The sequence below is a fragment of the Leucoraja erinacea genome, chromosome 16 (genome assembly GCF_028641065.1).
Source record: "Leucoraja erinacea ecotype New England chromosome 16, Leri_hhj_1, whole genome shotgun sequence".
In the NCBI taxonomy this organism is placed as follows: Eukaryota; Metazoa; Chordata; class Chondrichthyes; order Rajiformes; family Rajidae; genus Leucoraja; species Leucoraja erinaceus.
The window spans coordinates 41,125,447-41,150,654 of NC_073392.1; the positions used below are offsets into that span (position 1 = coordinate 41,125,447).

General features: G+C 41.2%; 1 protein-coding gene across 2 annotated transcripts; it reads right to left on the reverse strand.

The window, feature by feature from the left end:
• Positions 1-5,797: 5,797 nt before the first annotated feature.
• Positions 5,798-24,908, reverse strand: alas1 (aminolevulinate, delta-, synthase 1). 2 transcript variants are annotated; one of them, XM_055648240.1, is made up of 11 exons: positions 24,807-24,908; positions 16,264-16,478; positions 15,041-15,241; positions 14,066-14,212; positions 13,727-13,949; positions 13,175-13,359; positions 12,335-12,514; positions 11,011-11,175; positions 9,368-9,636; positions 8,347-8,509; positions 5,798-6,103 (listed from the first exon to the last, which is right to left on the reverse strand). In XM_055648240.1, the coding sequence occupies exons 2-11, from the start codon at positions 16,463-16,465 to the stop codon at positions 5,943-5,945; spliced, it is 1,896 nt and encodes a 631-aa protein (XP_055504215.1). In that variant the 5' UTR covers positions 16,466-16,478; positions 24,807-24,908; the 3' UTR covers positions 5,798-5,942. The 2 variants fall into 2 exon arrangements, with proteins under 2 accessions (XP_055504215.1, XP_055504214.1); XM_055648239.1 differs by lacking the exon at positions 24,807-24,908 and adding an exon at positions 23,439-23,566.
• Between the last annotated feature and the right edge of the window lie 300 nt (positions 24,909-25,208).

Genomic DNA, 25,208 nt, shown 5'->3' on the forward strand with positions numbered 1-25,208 from the left:
TTTGGACAGACTCAATGGAGGGGAGTGAGGAACCGGTGGTGCGTTGGGCAGTTTTCACCACCCTCTGCAGTGCTTTCCGGTCCGAGACAGAGCAGTTGCCATACCATACTGTGATACAGTTGGTAAGGATGCTCTCGATGGTGCAGCGGTAGAAGTTCGCCAGAATCTGAGGAGACAGATGGACCTTCTTTTAGTCTCCTCAGGAAGAAGAGACGCTGGTGAGCCTTCTTGACCAGTGTTGAGGTATTGTGGGTCCAAGAGTCCTCTATGTCCTCTAATGTTTTAGTCCTCTATCCTGGGGGGAAAAACTTCAAGTGATCAACTTATCCATGCCCCTCATGACCTTGTGTACCTCAAATGTCACCCGTCAGGGTCCTACGTTCCAAAGAACAAAGTCTCAGGGCTGCAAGTCCAGTTAACACCCTGGTGAATCTTTCCTGCACCCTTTCCAACTAAATGACATCCTTCCAAGCACTGGCTAACTTTTATACTCTAAACCCTTCCCAAAGAAAGCAAGCATGCCAAATACTTTCTTCACCAAAGGTAGATACAAAATGCTGGAGTAACTCAGCAGGGCCAGGCAGCATCTCTGGAGAGAAGGAATTTCTTCACCACAATGTCTACATAATTTGTCACTTCTGGTGGATCTCTGCTCCTCAACGCTCTCCAAGGCGCTGCCATTTATTGTGCAAGTTCTACCCTGGTGTGACATATCAAAGTGCGACACTCCACATTTGTCAAAACCCATTTGCCCACTTCCTCAACTGATCTAGATCTTTTGGAATCTGAGATAACATTCCGCACTCCCTTATTTTGGTGTCATCTCTAAATTTACTAATAATGTTAACTGCACTGTCATTCAAATTGTGGATGTATGAAGCAAACAGCAGTGGTCCCAACACTGACCCCTGTGGACCTCCACTGGCCACATTTCTCCAATAAGAGAAACAACTTTCCACAACTACCCTTTGACTCCATTCCCCATGCTAATTTTGCATACAATTGGTTAGCTCATCTTGGATTCCAGAAGGTCCAATCTTCCAGGATCCAACCTTGTCAGATGCCTTGCTAAAGTTCCGTTAAACACAATCCATTGCCCTGCCACGAATGTGTGCGAAGGAACTGCAGATGCTGTTTTAAACGGAAGAGACACAAAAAGTGGGTCGGACAGCATCTCTGGAGAAAAGGAATAGGCGATGTTTTGAGTTACAACCCTTCCTCAGACTGAGAGTCAGGGGAAAGGAGAGATATAGACAGTGATATAGAGAGATATAGAACAAATGTATGAAAGATATGCAAAAACATGATAAAGGAAACGGGTCATTATTATCTGTGCGGGGAAAACGAGTTACAGAGAATGAGACTCAACAAGGTGACTTGGGTGCAGGGATGGAGAGACGGGGGATGTAAGGGTTACAAAGTTAGAGAAATCATGGATCTTATTCTTCATTAGGATGGAGAGTGACATTGTTAATTCAGAAACAATGGTTCTGAACTTAAAGAAAGGTAACTTTGAGGGTATGAGATGTGAATTGGCCAAGATTGACTGGCAATTAATTCTAAAAGGGTTGACGGTGGATATGCAATGGAAGACATTTAAAGACTGCATGGATGAACTACAAAAATTGTTCATACCAGTTCGGCAAAAGAATAAATCAGGGAAGGTAGTACATCCATGGATAACAAGGGAAATCAGGGATAGTATCAAAGCGAAGGATGATGCGTACAAATTAGCCAGAAAAAGCAGCATACCGGAGGACTGGGAGAAATTCAAAGACCAGCAGAGGAGGACAAAGGGCTTAATTAGGAAAGGGAAAATAGATTATGAAAGAAAACTGGCAGGGAACATAAAAACTGACTGCAAAAGTTTTTATAGATATGTGAAAAGAAAGAGATTAATTAAAACAAATGTAGGTCCCTTGCAGTCAGAAACAGGTGAGTTGATTATGGGGAACAAGGATATGGCGGACCAATTGAATAACTACTTTGGTTCCGTCTTCACTAAGGAAGACATAAATAATTTGCCGGAAATAGCAGGGAACCGCGGGTCAAAGGAGTTGGAGGAATTGAGTGAAATCCAGGTTAGTCGGGAAGTGGTGTTGGGTAAATTGAATGGATTAAAGGCCGATAAATCCCCAGGGCCAGATAGGCTGCATTCCAGAGTACTTAAGGAAGTAGCTGCAGAAATAGTGGATGCATTAGTAATAATCTTTCAAAACTCTTTAGATTCTGGAGTAGTTCCTGAAGATTGGCGGGTAGCAAACGTAACCCCACTTTTTAAGAAGGGAGGGAGAGAAAATGGGGAATTACAGATCAGTTAGTCTAACATCGGTAGTGGGGAAACTGCTAGTCAGTTATTAAAGATGGGATAGCAGCACATTTGGAAAGTGGCGAAATCATTGGACAAAGTCAGCATGGATTTACGAAAGATAAATCATGTCTGACGAATCTTATAGATTTTTTCGAGGATGTAACTAGTAGCGTGGATTGGGGAGAACCAGTGGATGTGATGTATCTGGACTTCCAGAAGGCTTTCAACAAGGTCCCACATAAGAGATTAGTATACAAACTTAAATCACAAGGCATTGGGGGTTCAGTATTGATGTGGATAGAGAACTGACTGGCAAACAGGAAGCAAAGAGTAGGAGTAAACGGGTCCTTTTCACAATGGCAGGCAGTGACTAGTGGGGTACCGCAAGGCTCAGTGCTGGAACCCCAGCTATATACAATATATATATTAATGATCTGGATGAGGGAATTGAAGGCAATATCTCCAAGTTTGCGGATGACACTAAGCTGGGGGGGCAGTGTTAGCTGTGAGGAGGATGATAGGAGACTGCAAGGTGACTTGGATAGGCTGGGTGAGTGGGAAAATGTTTGGCAGATGCAGTATAATGTGGATAAATGTGAGGTTATCCATTTTGGTGGCAAAAACGGGAAAGCAGACTATTATCTAAATGGTGGCCGATTGGGAAAGGGGGAGATGCAGCGAGACCTGGGTGTCATGGTACACCAGTCATTGAAGGTAGGCATGCAGGTGCAGCAGGCAGTAAAGAAAGTGAATGGTATGTTAGCTTTCATTGCAAAAGGATTTGAGTATAGGAGCAGGGAGGTTCTACTGCAGTTGTACAGGGTCTTGGTGAGACCACACCTGGAGTATTGCGTACAGTTTTGGTCTCCAAATCTGAGGAAGGACATTATTGCCATAGAGGGAGTGCAGAGACGGTTCACCACTGATTCCTGGAATGTCAGGACTGTCTTATGAAGAAAGACTGGATAGACTTGGTTTATACTCTCTAAAATTTAGGAGATTGAGAGGGGATCTTATAGAAACTTACAAAATTCTTAAGGGGTTGGACAGGCTAGATGCAGGAAGATTGTTCCCGATGTTAGGGAAGTCCAGGGCAAGGGGTCACAGCTTAAGGATAAGGGGGGAAATCCTTTAAAACCGAGATGAGAAGAACTTTTTTCACACAGAGAGTGGTGAATCTCTGGAACTCTCTGCCACAGAGGGTAGTTGAGGCCAGTTCATTGGCTATATTTAAGAGGGAGTTAGATGTGGCCCTTGTGGCTAAGGGGATCAGGGGGTATGGAGAGAAGGCAGTTACGGGACACTGAGTTGGATGATCAGCCATGATCATATTGAATGGTGGTGCAGGCCCGAAGGGCCGAATGGCCTACTCCTGCACCTAATTTCTATGTTTCTATCTATCCCGGGTTGCTGTGAAAGGCAAGACAGGAGATAGCAAGGGCCTTGACACAGATCTCTCTATCCTCACTAACCACAGATGAGGTTCCGAAGAAGAAAATATAATCCAAGATGTTATGGGCCGGTGATTCTCACATCAGTGGTGGATGAAGCTCGTGGAGAGGACTACAGGATAAGATTTACCTGTATTTGGAAGAGTATAGGGTAATTCAGGACAGTATGAAAGATATGTAGAACGTAACAGGGCAACAGTAAGTCTGTCAGACCGAAGGGCCTGTTTCCACGCCGTATCTCTAAACTAAACAAAATAGAATGCTTGACCCCAAACATTCCTGGATTCCCAATCCCAGATGGTTTCTCAGAAGAGCCAGACCATGGAGGACATCGGCACTCATGGCCCCACGTTCAAACGCACCAGAGGTTTATTCTTAATTCCCGGGGTATATTGGGTCAGAGGTCCTGATGACACATTTCTCACTGCTTCCCCTCCTCGCTCCCTTTGATGGAGATCCACAGACAATCCACAAATTCCTGTGGTCTCTCCCATGCTTTCTGCCAAGTTTCGTCTAAGTGTGCAATTGCGCTTCCGGCAACTCTTTCTGCTGCTTCTAGGACTTGGCTCTTTAAGCCTTGGAGCTGCGGATCATGTCCTGATACTTTGGGTGCAGAGGTAAAAGAGATCACTTTATTTCTCTCCACCTTGGGATAGGACCTCCCCCCCACCACACACTCCTTCCCCCAGAGAAATTGCACTACTACGACTGTATGTACATATATATATTTATTGCTCATTATTCTATGTTCGCTCTTCTGGGGAGATGCTAACTGCATTTCGTTGTCTCTGTACTGTACACTGCACAATGACAATAAAGTTTGAATCTGAATCTGAATGTTAAGGCAAGAAAGGAGACATTTAAGGGAGACTTGGGGGCAAGATATTCACTCAGAGGGTAGTTCATACCTGGAATGAGCTACCAGAAGAAGCTATACAATTTAAAAGACATTTGGATAGATATATGGAGAGGAAGAGCTGAGGGATATGGGTCAAATGCAAGCATAGGACTAGCCCAACAAGCCAATTAGGCCAGTGTGGACCACATGGGCCAAACGTGACTCTCAATGAAAATGGTGACGTTCATCACAGACGTCTGTCTTCACTGAGAAACTGCTACAAATCAGTTGAGCAATAGATTTAGCTGTAGAAGAGTCCAGTAATATTAGAACCCTAGTGATGTTTCCATTCTGTTGTAGCGCCTGGTTGCAGTCCAAATCTGCATCATCAAAGCAAGGGTGGACAAAAAAAAAAAGCAAAAAAAAGCAAGATATCCAATATCTGATCACAAATCAAGTGCTTTCCGATAGAAAGGGTAAATGTGACTATCAGGCAAGGCCTTCACCTTCTCCTTTAGAAAAGTGGAGGATATGCATTCAACAGCACTACAATTGTGATGCTGTTCCTGTTCATCTTAGCAATAGACATAACATTTGAGCTTCTATCTCATTATGATCCATAAGCATCAGCTGCTGTTTGTTGCCTCAGCTTATCTGTAAGTTGCGCATCTTGAACAGTCATCACCAGTTCAACCACGCAAACACCGTCTGGTCTGAAGAAGGGTCTCGACCCAAAAGGCCACCCATTTCTTCTATCCAGAGTCCCGCCGCGTTACTCCAGCAATTTGTGACTGTCTGATGTTATGCTGAAACTGATGAGGACATATTTATTGCCTGAAACCACTGTAGAAATCATTCCAAAAGTTGAGAGGTTCAATGGAAGCCACAACAGAACAAATTGGAGAGATGAGTCTGGATGCATTTTGAGAATGAGGTACTGAGATTCTTGTCATTGCAGGCACCCAGAGCACCTTCCAGGTCTATACTGAATGTTCACTAAAACCACAAATCACCTCAATGACTCCCTGTTAGCAAACTTCACATTCTAACAATTAGAATTTTAAAGTGCTTATTGGTGACTCATTATTTTGGACACTCCTCAATTGCCTGCCTTGATTCATGACACTCAGCAAAGTACGTTTCTCCAATTCCATGACATTTTATCAGAGTCCGGAAACAAATCAAAAGAGACTGAAGTATTGGTACATTTTTTTATTTGGATTTTTCTGTGTACTACAGAAATAGTCTTATTAAATATGGAATTAGTTTCTATAAAACATACTATATTGTTTGTCTTTAAACTCTAATACAAGGATAATCCAGAGAGAGACACATCCAGATATTAGGCATTCACAGATATCAGGTTACTCATTCCATTGAAGTAAGACCTTTCCCTCTCACTCATAATCTCAAAATGTAGAGGTCTTCTGCAGAAGTTACATTCAGCCGAGGAATGGGCCTTCAACTCCAATTCAACATTTTTCCATGTAATCAACAGTTTATCTGTTGAGAAAATTAAAAAAATGTATTAAATAAACAGAAATTTGCCACAATTATTCCAAATTAAACGCAGCTATTGCAGTTTTATTCCGATTCCAAAGTAACTTTTTCCCCTTGGATTAATATAGCAAAACTAATAAAGAATGCACCTTGAAGCATCCAAAAACAATAGTTTACTGTAGAATTGCAAATATCTCATATGGTGAAGAAACGGGCAAGTATAAAGATTATTGCCAAAGCAAGCAAGAAATAACGAAAATGAGCAGTGCCAAAAAATCCTACTCCAGGGCCTAAATTATTTAGCTGTATCACTAATAACCATATAACCATAAAATAATTACAGCACGGAAACAGGCCATCTCGGCCCTACAAGTCCGTGCCGAACAACTTTTTTTCCCCTTAGTCCCACCTGCCTGGACTCATACCATAACCCTCCATTCCCTTCTCATCCATATGCCTATCCAAGTTATTTTTAAATGATACCAATGAACCTGCTTCCACCACTTCCACTGGAAGCTCATTCCACACCACTACCACTCTGAGTAAAGAAGTTCCCCCTCATATTACCCCTAAACTTCTGTCCCTTAATTCTGAAGTCATGTCAGGATTCTGAAGTAATACAGGATAGTTCTTTTGTTTCCACGATTGCTATTCATTTGGACCCTGGATTACATTGCTTCAACCAACCTCACTCCCAGCAGACAAGCAAGTGTGGCACAAATGGCTGGCTAAAGTGACAACAATACTGTCCCCCAAGTATTAAAACATTAAAGCTGTTTAGCAGAGCTTTTGTACATTCAAACATTTATGCTCAGGACCTGGCAAACATTTTCCTGTGTATTTAAAACATTCCGAACACGTAATTTTGTTGAAACTCAAATGTTCTCATGTCTAACACACAGTTGAGCCAAAAGTCCAATCACTTTAATTCACCCTAACCCAAGACAGACACAAAATGCTGGAGTAACTCAGCAGGTCAGGCAGCATCTCTGGAGAGAAGGAATAGGTAATGCTTCTGGTCGAGACCCTCCTTCAGACTGAGTCGGGGGAAAGGGAAACTTTCTGTCCTGGACCTAATCCACTGTCAGAATGAGGCCAAATGCAAAATGGAAGAACAGCACCTCATGTTGCAGTTTACAACCCAGCGGTATGAATAGTGATCTGTAGGCCTACCCAATATTGAATGTTCAGTTCATGATTTAATCACTAACTTGTGAAATTTATTTTAAATGCTACTGAAAGATAGAATCTTAACATATGCATAGAGATAAACCTGGTACCTACTAGTACATTCTCAAGTCTTCTCAATCTTTAACGACACTTTATAAATTTAGTTTAGAAGTACAGTATGAAAACAGGCGGCCCAGCCCACCGAGGCTACACTGGCCAGTGATCATTCAGCCACACTATCTCTATATTATTCCACTTTCCCCAGCCACACCATACACCCGCAAATGTTCTCCTTTTTCCCCCTAGAGGCCTAATAACCTATGAACCATACAGTTTTTGGGAGGCAGGAGGAAACTGGAGCCCACACGGTCCCAGGGGTAACATGCAAACTCCAGAAACTGCACCCCAGGTCAAGATTGAATCCGGGTCTTTGGTGTTGAGGCAGCAACTCTACCAGCTGTGCCACTTCTCTCTTTTCCTTATGATTGACTCGACTTATAATTACAACCATCGGTTATGAAAAACAATACTTTGTATCAAAATGTGATAATTAAAGAGCAGTGATTGATGGCGAGGCCATCACTTATTGGTTACGACTGCTGCTGTAGTGCCCTTGCTGCAATATGGAGTATTTTGCTGGACTATTGCAGCAGGTAGTTAAATGCTAGCTATATTGTCCAGACCCAGCACATAAAGCCAGCCAAATAAAGTAAGAATTTAGTTTTCCAATTTCAGTTTGAATTCACAACAGCTAATTGTCACTTTTACCCACCTGTTAAAACATTTTTTTTAAGCGCTCATAAAACCAGGGAATAAATTTGAACTCCAATTATATTGATATTTTAGGCTTTGGACATAACACAAGTAGTGTGGTAGTAATGTAGTGTTGGTTAACAGTGCATTTCTACCATTTTATCAATCACCCTTGGCAGTTTCATTTCACTGCACATCTCGTATGTGTATGTGACAAATAAACTTGACTTGACAGTTAGCTTGTTGACTTTCTTAATTGAACTAGACCTTGCAGTTTAGGATTGTGTGCAGATTTCATCAGCATTGGTGCAAAGTCTACTTACCGACAAAGTAATTCATCATCTCAGGGGTGTGATGGGGAGTTGGAGCAATACGTAGGAGCTCCTCACCACGTGCCACAGTGGGGTAGTTGATAGCTTGGACGTAAATGTTATATTTGCTTAACAGCTCATCGCAGATCTGAGTGTTTTTAGCTGCATTTGCAACCTGAAAGTGGCATAGGCATAAACAGAGATCAATGAAAATCTTAAGTTTCAAATCTTAAACCTAGACACTGTCATTTTATTTTTTTTAAATGTTCAATCAATTTACACTGGTTAAGTAATGGCTCTCATCTTTGGAACCTTTAATCTCATACAAACTCCATTAGTATTTTTTTCCCCATATACTATAAATAATTTACCAGTTAATTTGCTAATGCAGATCTAACCTGCCCAAGGCAATTGGGAAAAAATGCTCTCATCCACTACCATAGACTTGGTGTACAAAATAAAATTACATCCTTTCAAAATGAGAAGCAGGTTTGTGAAACTCAGGAATTTTTGCATTAATATGCGTTGAATTAGGGGCGTCTGGTACAAGATGCCTTCTACTCGTCATATGGACGTGGTGGCTAAAAGCCATGTAACTGAATGTGCTGAAGATTGACACAAAATGCTGGAGTAACTCAGTGGGGCGGGCAACATCTCTGGAGAGAAGGAATGCATGACGTTTCAGGTCGGGACCCTTCTTCAGACTAATGTCAGGGGAGAGGGAGGTACAGCCTCTTGATGTATAATCTTACGTTTTGTCACTGTGCTCACCCCAAACTTTATGAAACACAACAAGATGGCTCTTCCTGCATCACCCTTTCGGGGAGCGAGGTCCAGACCACCTCTGAGTGAACAGTTTCTTCCCAACTCAAAACATTCTAATTGCAACAAGCTTAGATGCATGGTTGAATGCATGGAGGGTTGGTGGCGATGGAGAAAAGGATGGACAATTTGGAGGAAGCAGTGTTGTGAAATTCCCCAGCAAAAATCAAAAGCATACCAAGCACACTACAGGCATTACAACAATACCTACTCTGACTGGAATGATGTGACTGGGACAGTGCACCACAGGTAAACCAGCATCCATGAGTAACTGACGCATGTGCTTTACATTGCGTTGGTGCCTGCGGCGCAGGGCTCTTCCTTCCTCACTTTTCAAGATTTGGACAGACTGCAAAGCACCAGAGAGTAACATTGGAGGAAGCGAGGTAGTAAAGATGAAGCCAGTGGCATATGACCGGACGGTGTCAACGAGGGCTGCAGTACTGGCAATATAGCCTCCAACACAACCAAAGGCCTTTCCTGCAACAACAAAAAAGTACACCATTTTAAATTAGCTGTAATGCACTTCAGTGCCCAGATAACAAATGAATACAAACTCAGATGCAATTGGGTTGGCAAAGTAAACACGAAAAAAAACAAAAAAAGCTGCTTACTGTGCAGTTCAATCTGTTTTGAAGTTTAAAGGCACTGATATTTATACTGAAATAACAGCGAGAAATATAAAAAAATTAATATTCAAACATTACGGGCGTAAATTGCCATTTCCCCTCCCCACTAAAACAGATCAGAACTTCAATAGAAAGTTTGAATAAAAATCAATACAAATCTTGAAAAATAAAATGTGAAAACCTGAAAGAAAATTTCCCAAAATGCTTCAAAGCACATTCACACTGCCTACTTATACAGCTCACTAATAGCTGAATTGTACATTAATATTTGTTAAACCATTAATTTACACATTCTACATTATTGGCTCCACATCAGTTAAGATATTGATGAATGGCACTGCTGTTTGAAATTGTTAGAGGTCAGACAAACTTAGTAAAAAAGAGCTTTGATTAGATTTCCATTTTGAGGTAAACAGCTATCTAGGTCATTGCCACATTTTCTGCAAGAGCTTTGGAGTAAAAGATAAGGAATACCAATCCATGTGCTGGAACACTACAGATCTCTATTCAGAGCTCCCTTTGAAGCCAAAAGCTGACTGATGCTGAAACAAGGGCCACACAACTTGTGCTAGGTGTCACGTTGTTACCTTTATGCATCTTGTTGGGGGGGGGGGGGGGGGGGGGGGGGGGGGGGGGGGGGGGGGGTATAAATGGTAGAACAAAATAAATAGTCAAATTTTACAACTGCAACCAAAGTCATAATTTACAAACTTCTAGCAATAAAATCCTTTAAGGGCAATCTTATTTTCAGTTGCAGAAAATGGATTTTAACAACAAAACACCGTTTTCTTCATGGTCCACATTTGTATCCATTATCACTAAATGCACACAACTCCACCATTCATTTATTTTCCATCTCCTACATTTCCTTGAAAGTTATAGAAGTGCTTTTTTTTTTTACTGCTTTCTCCTTTTATTGGTGATGTAGTGAAGACAACTCCACACTGGTAACTTATCTGCTGCTCTCCGAAGGGTTAAATTATGAGATTGTGCTTTCTCAGCATCAATCACGGGGCACGGGGGGGGGGAACAATTAAAGTGATACACCAAAAAACCCGAGAGTTTGATTATAATAGGTATGTACAGTTTTAAAGAGCAATGTACGAATTGCAATGTTATCCTATAAATCAGATTTAATTATAATCCCATGCTTCATATGTACTTTTGTATAACAAAAGAACATACATCAAAGCTGTCCTAACATTTCCAAATGTGGCTAACTTACCCAGTGTTCCAGATATTATATCCATTTTATGCATGATTCCATCCCGATCTCCTATCCCTCCACCACAAGGACCATATAGACCAACAGCATGGACTTCATCAACGAAGGTTATTGCACCATATTCATGTGCGACATCACACATCTCCTCCAAAGGACAAACAGCACCTAAGACAATGAATTTGAACAGTTGAGAAATTGCACTTTTAATCCTTTTTTTTTTTTAAATGAACGCTGCAAGCATCCTATACTTTCTACAAGAAATAAAAAAGCTTTAAAGTTCATAATTTAAGAATTACTTGTAAAACCGGTTTCACAGGTTTGGTCGCTACCCTAGCTGGTTACCCAACAATTTTTAAGCAACCTTTACAGTTTACAAGTATCTGAAGGAAGAAATTGCAACCATGTCATGATTCATCTCTGAGGGTTAGGGTGGTGTCTTCCTGGAACATTTTTGTTAAATCTGCAGCACAGTGATGCAGCTGGTAGAACTGCTGTCACACTGCATCTGAGATCCTGGTTTGATCCCGACCTCAAGTGCCTTGTGTGCAGTTTGCACGTTCTCCCTATGACAGTGTGGGTTTCCTCCGAGTGCTCTGATTTCCTCCCACATCCCAAAGACATGCAGTTATGAAGGTTAATTTGCCTCTGTAAACTGTCCCTATTGTGTATAGAATGGATGAGAAAGTAGGATATTAGTGTTAACAGGTGACCAATGTGGACGGTGAGCTGAAGAGCTGTAAGTTTCTCCTAGTATAGGTGGAAGATTGGAGAATTTGAGGGGAGTTAATGAGAGGGCGAGAGAGAATAGGTTACAGGAAAAAAAGCAAGTGATCCCGCACAATTAAGGCATGGAATAATCTTCACCCTACCATAGTTACCCAACCAGATGCAACTAAATTTAAGGTAGCTCTTTCTTCCCAAAAACCCTTTCTGGCTTAAGTCCTCCCTCCACCACCTCCAGTTTAAATTTCATTTGGAATATTTTGGAGAACCAAGAACCAACCAAGAATGGGATAATCAAGAGGCATCTTGGACTAGGTCAGAATAGCCTCTTCGGTCAAGAGAAAAACCAGTAGCAATATTCCTCATTCCAAAGATGGACACATAAACCTGGAGAATAGGAATAGGTGACATTTTAGGTCGAGATCCTTCCTCAGACTCGAAACGTCACCGATTCCTTTTCTGCAGAGATGCTGTCTGACCTGCTGAGTTAATCCAGATTTTTGTGTCTACCTTCGGTGTAAAGCAGCACCGGCAGTTCCTTCCTACACGATATTCCTCATTCTATGCTAATAACGTGAATAATTTTACATGCATTGCATACCATCCATTGAATGGACCGTTTCAAAAGCTACAATCTTTGGGGTGGCTGGGTTAGACGTCTTCAACAGTTCTCGCAGGTGGTTAACATCATTGTGACGAAATATAAACTTTGGAGCTCTGCTGTTGCGGATCCCTTGAATCATGGAGGCATGGTTTCCAGCATCAGAGTAGATTTCACATCCTAGCCAGGTTAAAGAGCACAACCCAGGATTAGAAATCATTAGGAATTCGACAATAACATTTGAAAGATAATTTCAATAAAGCTTATACAGTGTAAATCTAGAGCAATTATCCCATTCATTTTGCAAAAGATTATTAATTTTATATGACTAAAAATATGAGAAGCTCCAAAATCCTGAAATGTGGGGTGGGGTAGGTGGGGGAAATCTTTCACTCCCTTCCACCTGCTGCTTAGGTGTCTGCTTTTCTTAATGATGGGGTCAACATCTTTTATTACCTTCCCAAACAGGACAGTTGTACATACAAGTATAGACAGGCAACAGGTATCAGAGCATTAAGAAAAACAAAAATGGACAACTACATATGATCCACCTGTTGTCTCCACCATGGATTCTACACTGGACGCAGAAATTCTAGACTATTTTGTTCAACTAAACTGGAGTCTGGCCATTGTTGACAAATAGTGAAATATTTCTACATAGTCGCGGGGATGCAAACTAGTTTGGAGATTCAAACAAACACATTTGGGAAATGGGAACACATTCAGCGATTTGGGAAGAGCAGATTTGGAGGTTTAGAAGGACTGAGGGAATTTTGGCTAAGAATATGCTAGATGTGACATTATCTGCAACAAATGTCATGCGATATAGCCAATTCATACCTGGGAGCATTTTGGCCAATGTAAACAAGGTGGAATCATTTGCTACAAAGCATGATGAAAACAGCAGTGCTGCATCTTTGCCATGGAGATCAGCTAATTCATTCTCCAAATCAACATGATACTTGCTCGTTCCAGAAATGTTTCTGGTTCCACCAGCTCCAGCACCATGGCACCGAAGGGTATCCCTAATAAACACAAATTATATGGGTAAATGAAAAATAAAAGTAGGAAGCAAGATAGATCTTAAATTGTGCAAGTTATTAGCATGCCCAATGATTATTTAGTGCATTTAAACATCCATTTTTTTCTAAATTGCTTAATTATATTTGCAAATGACACATGACATGGGTCCATGCAAATTTAAGCCATATCATAAGATTACTTTTTCCAATTAGTGATTGGAAAATTACTAATTGGAATTGGAAAATTACTAATGCATAAGACATGAAATATCTCAAAATTGTAAATGAAATCAATCCAAAAGTGATACATAATACTTATAAAGAACTATTACAGCTCAATTTTAATTTCAAGTAAAGTTTAGAAACTCACATTATAGACCCCACAATACGTGGATGGCGGCTCATCCCAAGGTAATCGTTGCTGCACCACACAAAGACCTCTTTCTTGACACTCACAGAATCAGAGTAGTCGTCTGCCATTGGAAAAACATCAGCACGGCGATTCACAGTTTTGAAAACACGGTAGGTGTGATCCATTTTCTTTTCATCAATCTTTTTTTCAAAAAAGCCATCATACTTGAAGGCTGAAACTGCTGCAGAGGACCAGAAGGAAGTTTTTAGAGGTTAGAAATAAAACCAACAAGGAACCGAGTGCAAGCTGAAAAAGGTTTGATGCTACATATTACCCATTTCCATTCTTTGCACTTACACTTTGGCATATTGTCCTGAATTAAATGGGAAACTGAGGGCTTTTGCTTCAGCACCCCATGCAAATTTTTCAACAGGCCATTTTTAGCACGTCCACCTGTATTTTTGATGTTTTCAGCAGTTGGATTTACAGATGTCACCAATATCTCTGTAGTAGAAAACAAGTAGCCTTGTTAAAAACATTAAGCAAATAATAGTGCAATTCTAATTATGACGCAATTCAATAGCTTCAAACAAACAGTACGGCAAACTCCCACATTGCAGAGACATTGCGTTCCAAGAAAACCATCCATATCACAATTTGCAGCAATACTAACCCTATTTTCCCAGTGAATGCCTTGTGCTAAGTGGATATGCATTCACAAAGGAAACAATTTTTTTTTAATCTGCAAGACATTTTCTCTAATGTACAAGGCTCGTGGATTAGGAAATGGTTTGGGAAACAAGACTCTTAGGAAAAGGGATTGGATTTAAGAATCGATGTTAATGGAAGAAAACTGGTGTAGGAATTCAGGGGGCAATGGGTTAAAGGATAGTGACATTATGGGAGTAAAGGCCGAGGGACTATTTTAAGGAGCTGGTCATGGCTAATGCTGCTACTCTCAATGCAACGTGTCACAGAAAATGCTTCGCAAATGAGGAGTGCAGCAACAACGCGTCCAGGCATCTATTTACATGTCCTTGACTAGAGAGTTTTTTAGTTTTATTTAGAGAGACCGTTTAGGCCCATCGAGTCTGTACCAACCAGCGATCCCAGCACATTAACACTATCCTACACACCCTAGGGACAATTTTACAGTTATGCCAAGCCAATTACCCTAAAAACCTGTACGTCTTTGAAGTGTGGGAGGAAATCGAAGATCTCGGAGAAAACTCACATGGTCGTATACTGTTACATCAATGGCATGACACTGCTGCTTGGAACAAACTCCGATTAATAATTGTTATTAAAAAACAAAAATCGAGATCGTCTTACCCTTCCTCATTGTGTGCATCTGCTGCACATCCTCCGACAGTTCCACACTGGCTTTACGCACGACAGTGCTCTTGCCCTGGCTCATCTCAGCAGCAAGGAATGGACATTTAGAAGCAGCAGCCTGTGCAGCACTCGGGACTGGATGTCCTGGAGGGAGCTGAGGTCCTAGAGCACCTGGAGCTGAAGTCAAAGCAGTGGGTTCTGAAATAAATTAACAAATTTAGCTTCAGAACCAATAATCAAAATGTTTCAAACATTTACATGTTGCCTGAAGGCCCAAGTACCTCAAATATTATTTCTAATCAAATACTTGCTATTTGAATTTGCAGGCTGTGCCAATTGCGAAAAACAAGATAGCAGCCCAAAACAAAAATATTCATTGATGCAGTGTTTTTCTCTAAAATTAGTTTAATGAATGTTTATTGAATTAGAAATCTACATATCTTACATGATAATTTAAAGCGGAGATGAATGTAACGTAGCTACAACTCACAGGAACCGTGGATTTGTATGAATTTTAATATGGTATCAGTAGAGAGAAGTCCAAAGGAAAGGCTTTGTCTATTAGAATTAGAACTGCAATCATAGTTCAATGCAGTCTAATGGACTCCCCCCCCCCCACATGGTGAGAAAGGTGCCAAAAAGACTCAGCGCTAAGTTATTGAGTAAAATGTCTCATATCTATAAATTGAAAACATCACCTTACACAAGACATTTAGAATTTAACCCAGAAATCGACTTTGCCCACATAACTCTCTCAGCAAACATATAATTAGATTTTCTAAACAAGAGGGAGGCATTTTTGCTCTCCTTTGACTAAATTCTGTTGTCTTATTCATTTGTAACTATAGACAATAGGTGGAGGAGTAGGTCATTTGGTCCTTTGAGCCAGCACCGCCATTCAATGCGATCATGGCTGGTCATCCCCAATCAGTACCCCGTTCCTGTCTTCTCCCCATATCCCCCGACTCCACTATTTTTAAGAGCCCTATCTAGCTCTCTCTTGAAAGCATCCAGAGAACCTGCCTCCACCGCCTTCTGAGACAGAGAATTCCACAGACTGACCACTCTCTGTGAGAAAAAGTGTTTCCTCGTCTCCGTTCTAAATGGCTTGCTCCTTATTCTTAAACTGTGGCCCCTGGTTCTGGAGAACCAGTAGAAATAGAAAGTAATAATATTAAATACTTAAATAATGATATTGAAACAAGGGGGGGAAAACTTACTCTCATTCACTGGTGTGGTTTCTTTGGTCTGTTGACAGTGAGCAGCAGAGGTTGCCACTGCACGTACTGCCGGCTTGGCTCCTGCCTTCATCATCATAATAGGGCAATGTTGTGCATAATAGATCAATGACTTGCCAGCCTTTTGAAGAAAAGTTTGAGATACACGTGAAAGGAACGGGCAACGACGAACAATAGCCTCCATTGTAGTCCTTGACCTGCGGAGAGGAAGAAAATTGCTCAGATTGAACTCGTGCGTCCAAATGAAATGACAAGCAACCATTCGTTCCACAATTGCAACATTCTCCTACCTCGCTCACACTTTCAGCAAATTGCATCACAAAATATTTTAAAGTATAAATGTGCAAGGGAAGTTTAATACCATTAGATTTACTCTACTCGCATGTTACAACCCAATGCCACCCTGGATTTATTCACTTCAATCCACTACCGTACACAAAGCACAAACACTCTTATACACAAGCAAACAAGAACATTTAGACAGAAATTAAACTGCAAGTATGGCAACCATGATATAAACATACCCTGGGCACCAAGTAAGACGCATGAAAAGCCAGCATGAACACAGCCAGTATAAATTACAAACTTCAATCTTCATTAAAAGGTTACTAAACTCAAGATAATTGATAATAATAGGCAACATCGCAAGCATCATTTCAACTGCAGGGAAGGTGCAAAACTGGGATCAGAAACATGGTACGAAACTGGGCCTGCCCAAAGATCCTCGTGCCCTCTCCATGCACCAGGCTCCACAAGCTCTGTTGCTCAAACCAACTGCTGACTCAACAAGTTACAGCACAGAACATTATGCCAAAGCTGACAAAGTCTAAGACTCCCTGCTCCATCCTATTTAATTACATATTTTGTATCCATTAACATACATCTATTAATATTCACTAATTAAAGCATATTCTGCAACATATTACATTTGACATATTACTTTTCACTAAAACACTAGTTTCAAATTAATAGACTAATTTCCTGAAACAAAACAGAAACCCAACTTCTACATTAAGTGGCAATTCATGCACATCTACTAATGTGTTTTTGTTTAATGCAGGAGTGGAGAGCAGAAGGAATGACCGACCGGGGTGGGAAAGGTTTCCGATTATGTTGGCTGCATGTTAAACATGTAGAGTGAAACCAAGTGGAATTATAAGAATCTTTTTAAAAAATCACTTAATTATATCGACAAAAGATTAACTAATTCCAACAGAGATCACGGCTTCTAATTATGCACACTCCTTCCTCTATTTAAAGTGATACTTAGATCCATTAACAAAAGATAGACACAAAAAGCTGGAGTAACTCCGTGGGACAGGGAGCACCTCTGGAGAAGGAATGGGTGAAGTTTCAGGTCGGGACCTTTCTTCATACTGCCAAACTTCTGTACACATCCCAAAATTCATTTAATACACAAATTCAAGTTACAAGCAATTTAAGGGAACTTACTTCAGCATATAACTGTCTATCTTTCTGTTTACATCAAGCAGGGAAAAAAACATTCATGTGAATGTGTTCATAAGAACAAAAATGCCAGAAAGTTGGATCATAATGACCCAAACTCAACAAAACGCAAGAAAATTAGGTTGTTTTATTACCTAGGCACTTTACAATACTCAAGATGAATCGTACGTACAGAGCAATTGAATAACACTGCCAGTTTTAAACTCACTTGAATAGAATATTCCACTGGTATTTCAGATTCAGAACAGCGAACCCACATTTGAAAAGGCTCATGTTTATTGTATTCTGGATAGCCTTCTCACAAAATCCAAAGATAACACGAAAGCTTTAAGCTCACATTAACTAGTTTGCATTTGAAATGGCTACAGTCCAGGGTTTCCAAACAAGGGTCCAGAATTAGACACCTTCCATTGTACCTTCCAGAATTAGACAGCTGGCTCTGACATCTTTGTCATCTCTTCATGGAATAAAACAATGGTGCGCAGAGGGTTTTGCCAAGGCTTCGGCTACATAAGAAAAACGACACTGTCTAAAAACAAAATGCTTCCTCCATGAATTGTTGGGAAAATATTGACTAATTTTACAACTAAACTTTGAGTTTTGCCCAGGGTATTACATTTAATTTATATCAGGTTTTCCTAAGTTCTACGACAAAAAGAAAACACAAATCGAGAATGGAAGGTAGACAAAAGTGCTGGAGAAACTCAGCGGGTGCAGCTGCATCTATGGAGCGAAGGAAATAGGCAACGTTTCGGGCCAAAACCCTTCTTCAGACTGAGAAGGGAAAATCGAGAAGGGAATTAGTCTCTAGCTCGCTTTGTACGTTCTTGGCATGGATTCTGCTTTGAACTAGTGGGTATGTGAATCTGAGTAATTTCATTCGACACAGCAAAGGAAAATACACCATTGTTATAAATGGGACATTTGATCTAACAGGAGTTACACAACAAGATATGATATAACAAAAAAAAATATATAAAATACACTTCAGTATAACCTCACTACATCCAGCTTCAATAATAGCAGTTTGATTAGGGTAAGGCTGCAGTACTATTGCAGAAACAGGTGTTGGTCAGCTTCTTTATCAACTGAACCAATAACTATGGCAAAAAGTTTAACTATAAATGTATATCAATATAGGTAGAATTAAATACATCATATTGTGTACAAAGAGGGCAATCATTTTTGATAAACAAGGCTGAATGAAGACTGCTAAACTAGGTAAAAGTCATTTAGAAAATCAAACTAATCAGAACAGCATTGGGGTCTTGTAGGATTAAAATAATAGTGCAGATGGCTTTAACTTGAGTTTGCTTTCCAATTATAGAAGGAGGAATGATCAAATAAAGAAAGAAGACGTATTAGAGCACATACAATTGTCCCATTTATAACAATAGTGTATATTGTGTGGGGAAAATAAAAAATAAGGAGCAGAATCTTATAATGGAGTTCGGCCACTAAAGATTAAAATCAGGTAGTGCTCTCACTCCCCCTCCTATTCCCATTCCCTATAGAAAATGGAACCCAAACTTCTGACCAACTACTGGACTTTGTTTTCCCCAACTTAAAATACTCTGCACACCAAATTTCTGGGAAGAGGGTCTTCCTGACAGAAAAGTGAAGCCAACAGGAAATCTTAGTAAGTGACGGCACTTCCTTATCCCAATAAAGTAATGAATGGAAAAAAAGGCATGTATAGTTAGCAAGTAGCATGACAGCATGGAGCTTATTTGGAACTACGGTGGTGATCCTTGCCTAGAGATGTGTGCAATTTAGGAATACAGTACTAGTACTCTGCAGCCAAGTATGTATACATGCAAGGAATTTGCCTTGGTGTTTTTGCTCGCAAGCAACAACACAACACAATTTAAACATTTGAAGAATTAAATAAAATATCAGAGCACAAGAAGGCTACAGACTTTTGGTTATTGAGTAGAGCTACTGCTCATGGAAAAAAGCTGTTTTTATGTCTGGCTGTGGCGACTTTGACAGTCCGGAGTCGCCTTCCAGAGGGAAGTGATTCAAAGAGTTTGTGGCCAGGGTGAGAGGGGTCAGAGATGATCTTACCCGCTCTCTTCCTGGCCTTTGCAGTGTACAGTTCATCGATGGGGGGAAGGTTGCAGCCACCAACCTTCTCGGCTGATCGAATGATGCGCTGCAGCCTCTGAATGTCATGCTTGGTGGCTGAGCCAAACCAGACCATGATGGAGAAGGTGAGGACAGACTCTATGATGGCAGTATAAAACTGGACCATCATTGCTTGTGGTAGATTGTGTTTTCTCAGCTGCTGCAGGAAGTAAATCTTCTGTTGGGCCTTTTTGACTATGGAGTCGACGGAGGCTTCCCATTTAGGGTCCCTGGAGATGATGGTTTCAAGGAACTCCACAGATGCGACTGTGGTATTGTTGATGGTGAGTGGGGAGAGGGGAGCTCTCCTAAAGTCGACAATCAATTCTACTGTCTTAAGAGCATTGAGCTCCAGGTTGTTGTCCTAAGGATATTATCTACAGGATATGCCTAGCAATTCCGGACTGGCAGTATTAACGTTTGTGGTGTGGAATCTGTTTCATCATGAAAACTAGGTTTTTGGACAAAGTAGAGAGCTACAGGCTGGTCTATTCTAACCCCAGTAGTGGTTATATTTTTAGAAGTTTGAGCAAAGTGTATTGGTCGATTTCAGAAGGGGCTGACTAAAGAAATGGAGTAGATGACATTCATATATATTCGAAGATTTTTGTCAAAGTCGCATTAAAATTTTGTTAAGAAACTGACGACTATGGAATGAAAGGACAAGAGGCAGCATAGACAATAAATAAAATCCGAACTTATTTTATTTATTTCACCACAATTACATTCCACTGAAAATGATACGTTTGATCTAATTCATCTCCAAACTCCTGAACCTAGGACTCAACACACCATCTGCACTTGGATCCATAAAGTACGGTGACAAACACAAACCCCTCCCAAACTGTCAGCAAAACAAAGGAGTTGGTCATTGACTTCAGGAAACAGGATAGAGTACACAATCCAGTCTGCCTTCATTTTGCTGAAGTGGAGATGGTCAGTTTCTTGGCATAAATACCACCAACAATTTGACCCGTCCAGCACATTGACCGTCTCGAATGGCTCTTGCCGATTGCAACAGTTTTCCAACAGAAGGCATGGCATCCTGTCTGGAGTTCACAGCTTGGTACAGTAACTGCTCTGCCTAACACTGCAAGAAATTGTAGAGTTGTGGAGACAGCCCAATCCATCAAGCACTACAACCCCCCAATTCAACTCCAACTACATCTCTGGCTGTCCTGGAAAGCAGATAATACTGTTCAAAAATACAATCATGCTAAACTCAAGCACAATAAGTAGAGCAAAGAGAAAGATGCAAAGTGCAGGATATAATTCTCAGCATTGCAGCACAACAGTTCGGGGGTCAATGGCCACAAGGAGGTAGAGAGTAGAATCGGACTCTACCCAAGCTTTTTACGTGGCAGGACTGTACAGAAGCCTGATAACAGAAGGAAAGAAGGCGGTTCCTGAAGCTGGTGGTGCACACTTTCAAGCTTCTGTCTGGCAGGAGCAGAGAGCAGGAAGAATGACAGGGGTGAGAAAGGTTTTGTTTAGTTGGCTGCATGTAAAACATGTTGAACGAAACCAAGTGGAATTATAAGAATCTTTTTTTTTTTAAATGTCACCTAATTATATCAACAAAAGATCAACCAATTCCGGCAGCGTACTTTGTCTTCTAATTATGCACATTCCTTCCTCTGCTTAAACTGAAACTTAGATCAATTATATGAGTCCCTCTGACAGAACCAGACCATTTCAGTACCCTTCAGCTGTACTGCTATATACAACTTCCAGAGCGTTGTGCACATAAATGTGATGTTTAATTGCCATTTATCAGATATAGTTCCAGAACTTTTACTGGAAGTTCCAAAACCTATTTTAAAAAATCTAAATTTGGTTATTTATTGAAATGTAAATCAAAGGATGTCTCCCAACGTTAAACAAATTAAAGTAACAATTGTCAAATTTAGAATAGCTTTTATTGATTTTACAACCACATAAAGCTTTTAAATCTATAAAAGTTTGCTGAACCTGTGTTAGACAAAGTGCATTGTTATGGTTAGTTAGAACAGGTTGAGTTTAGGAGCAAGGAGGTCCTACTGCAGTTGTACAGAGCCCTGGTGAGACCGCACCTGGAGTGGAGGCGCCATAGAGTGCAGCGTAGGTTCACCAGGTAAATTCCCGGGATGGCGGGACTGACATATGATGAAAGAATGGGTCGACTAAGCTTGTACTCACTGGAATTTAGGATGAGAGGGAATCTTATAGAAACATATAAAATTCTTAAAGGATTGGACAGGCTAGATGCAGGAAAAATGTTCTCGATGTTGGGGGAGTCCAGAACCAGGGGGTCACAGTTTAAGAATAAGGGGTAGGCCATTTAGGACTGAGATGAGGAAAAGCTTTTTCACCCAGAGTTGTGAATCTGTGGGATTCTCCGTCACAGAAGGCAGTGGAGGCCAATTCTCTGGATGTTTTCAAGAGAGTTAGATTAAGCTCAATTAGATTAGAGGGCTAAAAGAATTAAGGGTTATGGGGGAAAAAGCAGTAACGGGGTACTGATTTTAGATGATCAGCCATGATCATATTGAATGTTAGTGCTGGCTCAAAGGCCGAATGGCCTACTCCTGCACCTATTTTTTTAAGTTCCTATGTTGTGCAGAGAGAAATTCATATAAACACAACTGATTAGTCAAACAATTTTCCATTCGCAAAAGTCAATAATGAAAATTAAACTAAACTAAAAATGAATCAAAATGTGAAGAAATCACAGAAATCTGAACAAGGCAACAACAGCAACATTTACCAAAGGCTCCATTAGAACAGCTCTACCCAAAATACCTACATAAAAATGAATTTCCATTCTTCTATACATAAATACAGAAGTCAACAGAAAAGTCAAAAAGAAAATGCACTCAAACTAGGAATTTGAAATGTTAAAGATAGACAATAGACATATGGTGTTTGATAATTGGAGATCATTCTAATTTGCCATTAACTACCTTACCCCAAAATCGTATAAATGTATACTCTTTTTAGAATTGTAAATACATATAAACTATTTAGAATACTTACAAAATGCAAGGCCCTAACATAATATTAAGTAGAGTATGCCGGAAGAATGAAAGACATTCTTACAAAACTGTTTTAACTTTATACTCCCACAGGATTTGTCATACAGTTGCCACACTTCTGGGAAATTTGTGTTGTGTAGCTAGAGGAAATAATTAAAATGCTCTGAAGAGATAAATAATGGGACTTTGGAATATGAACAATTTTGGATTGTCCAACCGAAAGAGTTATCAGGACTGTTTAAACGCAACTTTCTATAAATGTTAAAAAATAAAATGAAAATAAAAGTATACAAATGGCTCGAAAAACAGAATATCCATGGTATCTCATCCCCTAGATGCAAACATGATTGTCCCATGACCACCAATGTACCTTTAACTCAGCAATTAACAAGAACCATGCACTTTGGCGAGTAGTAATCTAGAGCCCGTGCTAAATGAACATAGATGTTCCCCAGTAAAGGCATTTCATTTGTAATGATTACAATAATCAGCCTTCTTTCAGTTTCCCATTTTAAAAGCATACTACAGTAGCATAGATAGAAAGCTCACCGTAATCTCAAAAATAACGCAACCATTTCTCCACAATACTTTACAATTCAAATCTCCATTAGATCCATCATTCATTAAATTAGTGAATGATTCATTGTGTAGAAGTCAACAGGTTGTGAAGAATGTTGTTCATCCAAATAATAAATTAAACTGCTGGAAGGACAACATATTAAAATTCCTTTGATACGAACTGTTCATTGAAATAATACCAGCAAATACAGATAGAAGATATACTGATATTTTCTGATAGCCAAATATTAGAGGGGAAAACAGTAAACACTGTGTTACAACTTTTTCTGCTGAATACCAGGCTGAAATCTTTTTCTCCAGATTTTGCCGAATCTGGTTGAGGATTTCCAACATTGCTAAATCACAAACTTTGAACATGTGAAAGCACTTCCTGAACGTGAAATTGCTATTGCAAAGTGCCAAGTATTCAGCCATGACGATCATACATATTGATTACTTGCAGGAAGTTACTAATTATTAACTGAAACAGATTGCGGATATAGAGATATCTATTTACCAAATTAAACGCTTTTCTTCACGAAACTGTCATTGGTTTATGATAGCCAAGAGGGGCATACATTTGTGTTTGAAGAGTGAGAAATGGTGTCCCAGGGTATGTGGACTGTCCAATTCAGGAATGTTTCTCTGAACTTTGAAGGGAGGAACGTACACAGCCCTCAAGGTGCTAGAGTGAAGACCTTTCCCTCGGTCAGGTAATCGAGCCTGAGCGAGGGCTCAAGGAAGCGAGAGACAAGGCGGTTAGGAGAGTTGCTGGGGCCCGCGGCTGGGGTGAAGTTAGACACAAAATGCTGGAGTAACTCAGCGGGACAGGCAGCATCCCTGGAGAGAAGGAATGGGGGTCGTTTATTGTTCAGACGGTGGCTGTGTACCCGCTGTGAGGGGAGGGAGAGCGAGTGGAGATGGCGGACTCCGACACCACCTCCTCCCCGCACCGAGCAACCGGCTGGAGGAAGCGGCGACACCGCCTCCTGCACAGCGAGGCCCAACACAAATCGGAGAGACACCACCTTGTATATCTCTAGACTTGTCGAACTTCAAGTAACCCTTGCTCTCTCCCCGTCCTCCCACACCCTAGTTTCACTGATTACATTCGCTGTTTGTCTGTCTCCTTGTTAGTTTAGTTTAACAACCAACACTTTCCTTGATCCGCGTCCCTCCCCTTTGATGTGTCGGTTTTCACCCCTCGCCCTCGCATATCTCTACTCGCCCTGACCCCCATTCCTTCTCTCCACAGATGCGGCTGCCTGTCCCGCTGAGTTACTCCGGCATTTTGTCTCTGGTCTTCGGGAGCGATACAAGAGTCGGTTAGGACAGCTGCGGGCGGCCGCGGTGACTTACTCGGTGTTGATGGTGGCGGTTTCCCGGCGGTGGAGGGGCAGGAGGACGCACGGGGTGTGTGGAGACAGACGGCGCAGACACCACCTCCTCGTTGCCCTGCACTGAGAGCGAACTAGTGCAGACGCGGCCCGTCGCCGCCGCTTATCAGCGCCAGATCCCCCCCACCCACTGACGTCACACGCCCCGCCCGCCACCACTGACGTCACACGCTCCGCTCCGCCCTCCCGCCGCCAGATCCCCCTCCCTCCACTGACGTCACACGCTCCGCTCCGCCCTCAGATCCCCCCTCCCCCACTGACGTCACACGCCCCGCCCTCCACTGACGTCACACGCTCCGCCCGCCGCCAGATCCCCCCCCCTCCCCGTCCACGCTGACGTCCGCACTCGCTCCCCCCTCCCCAC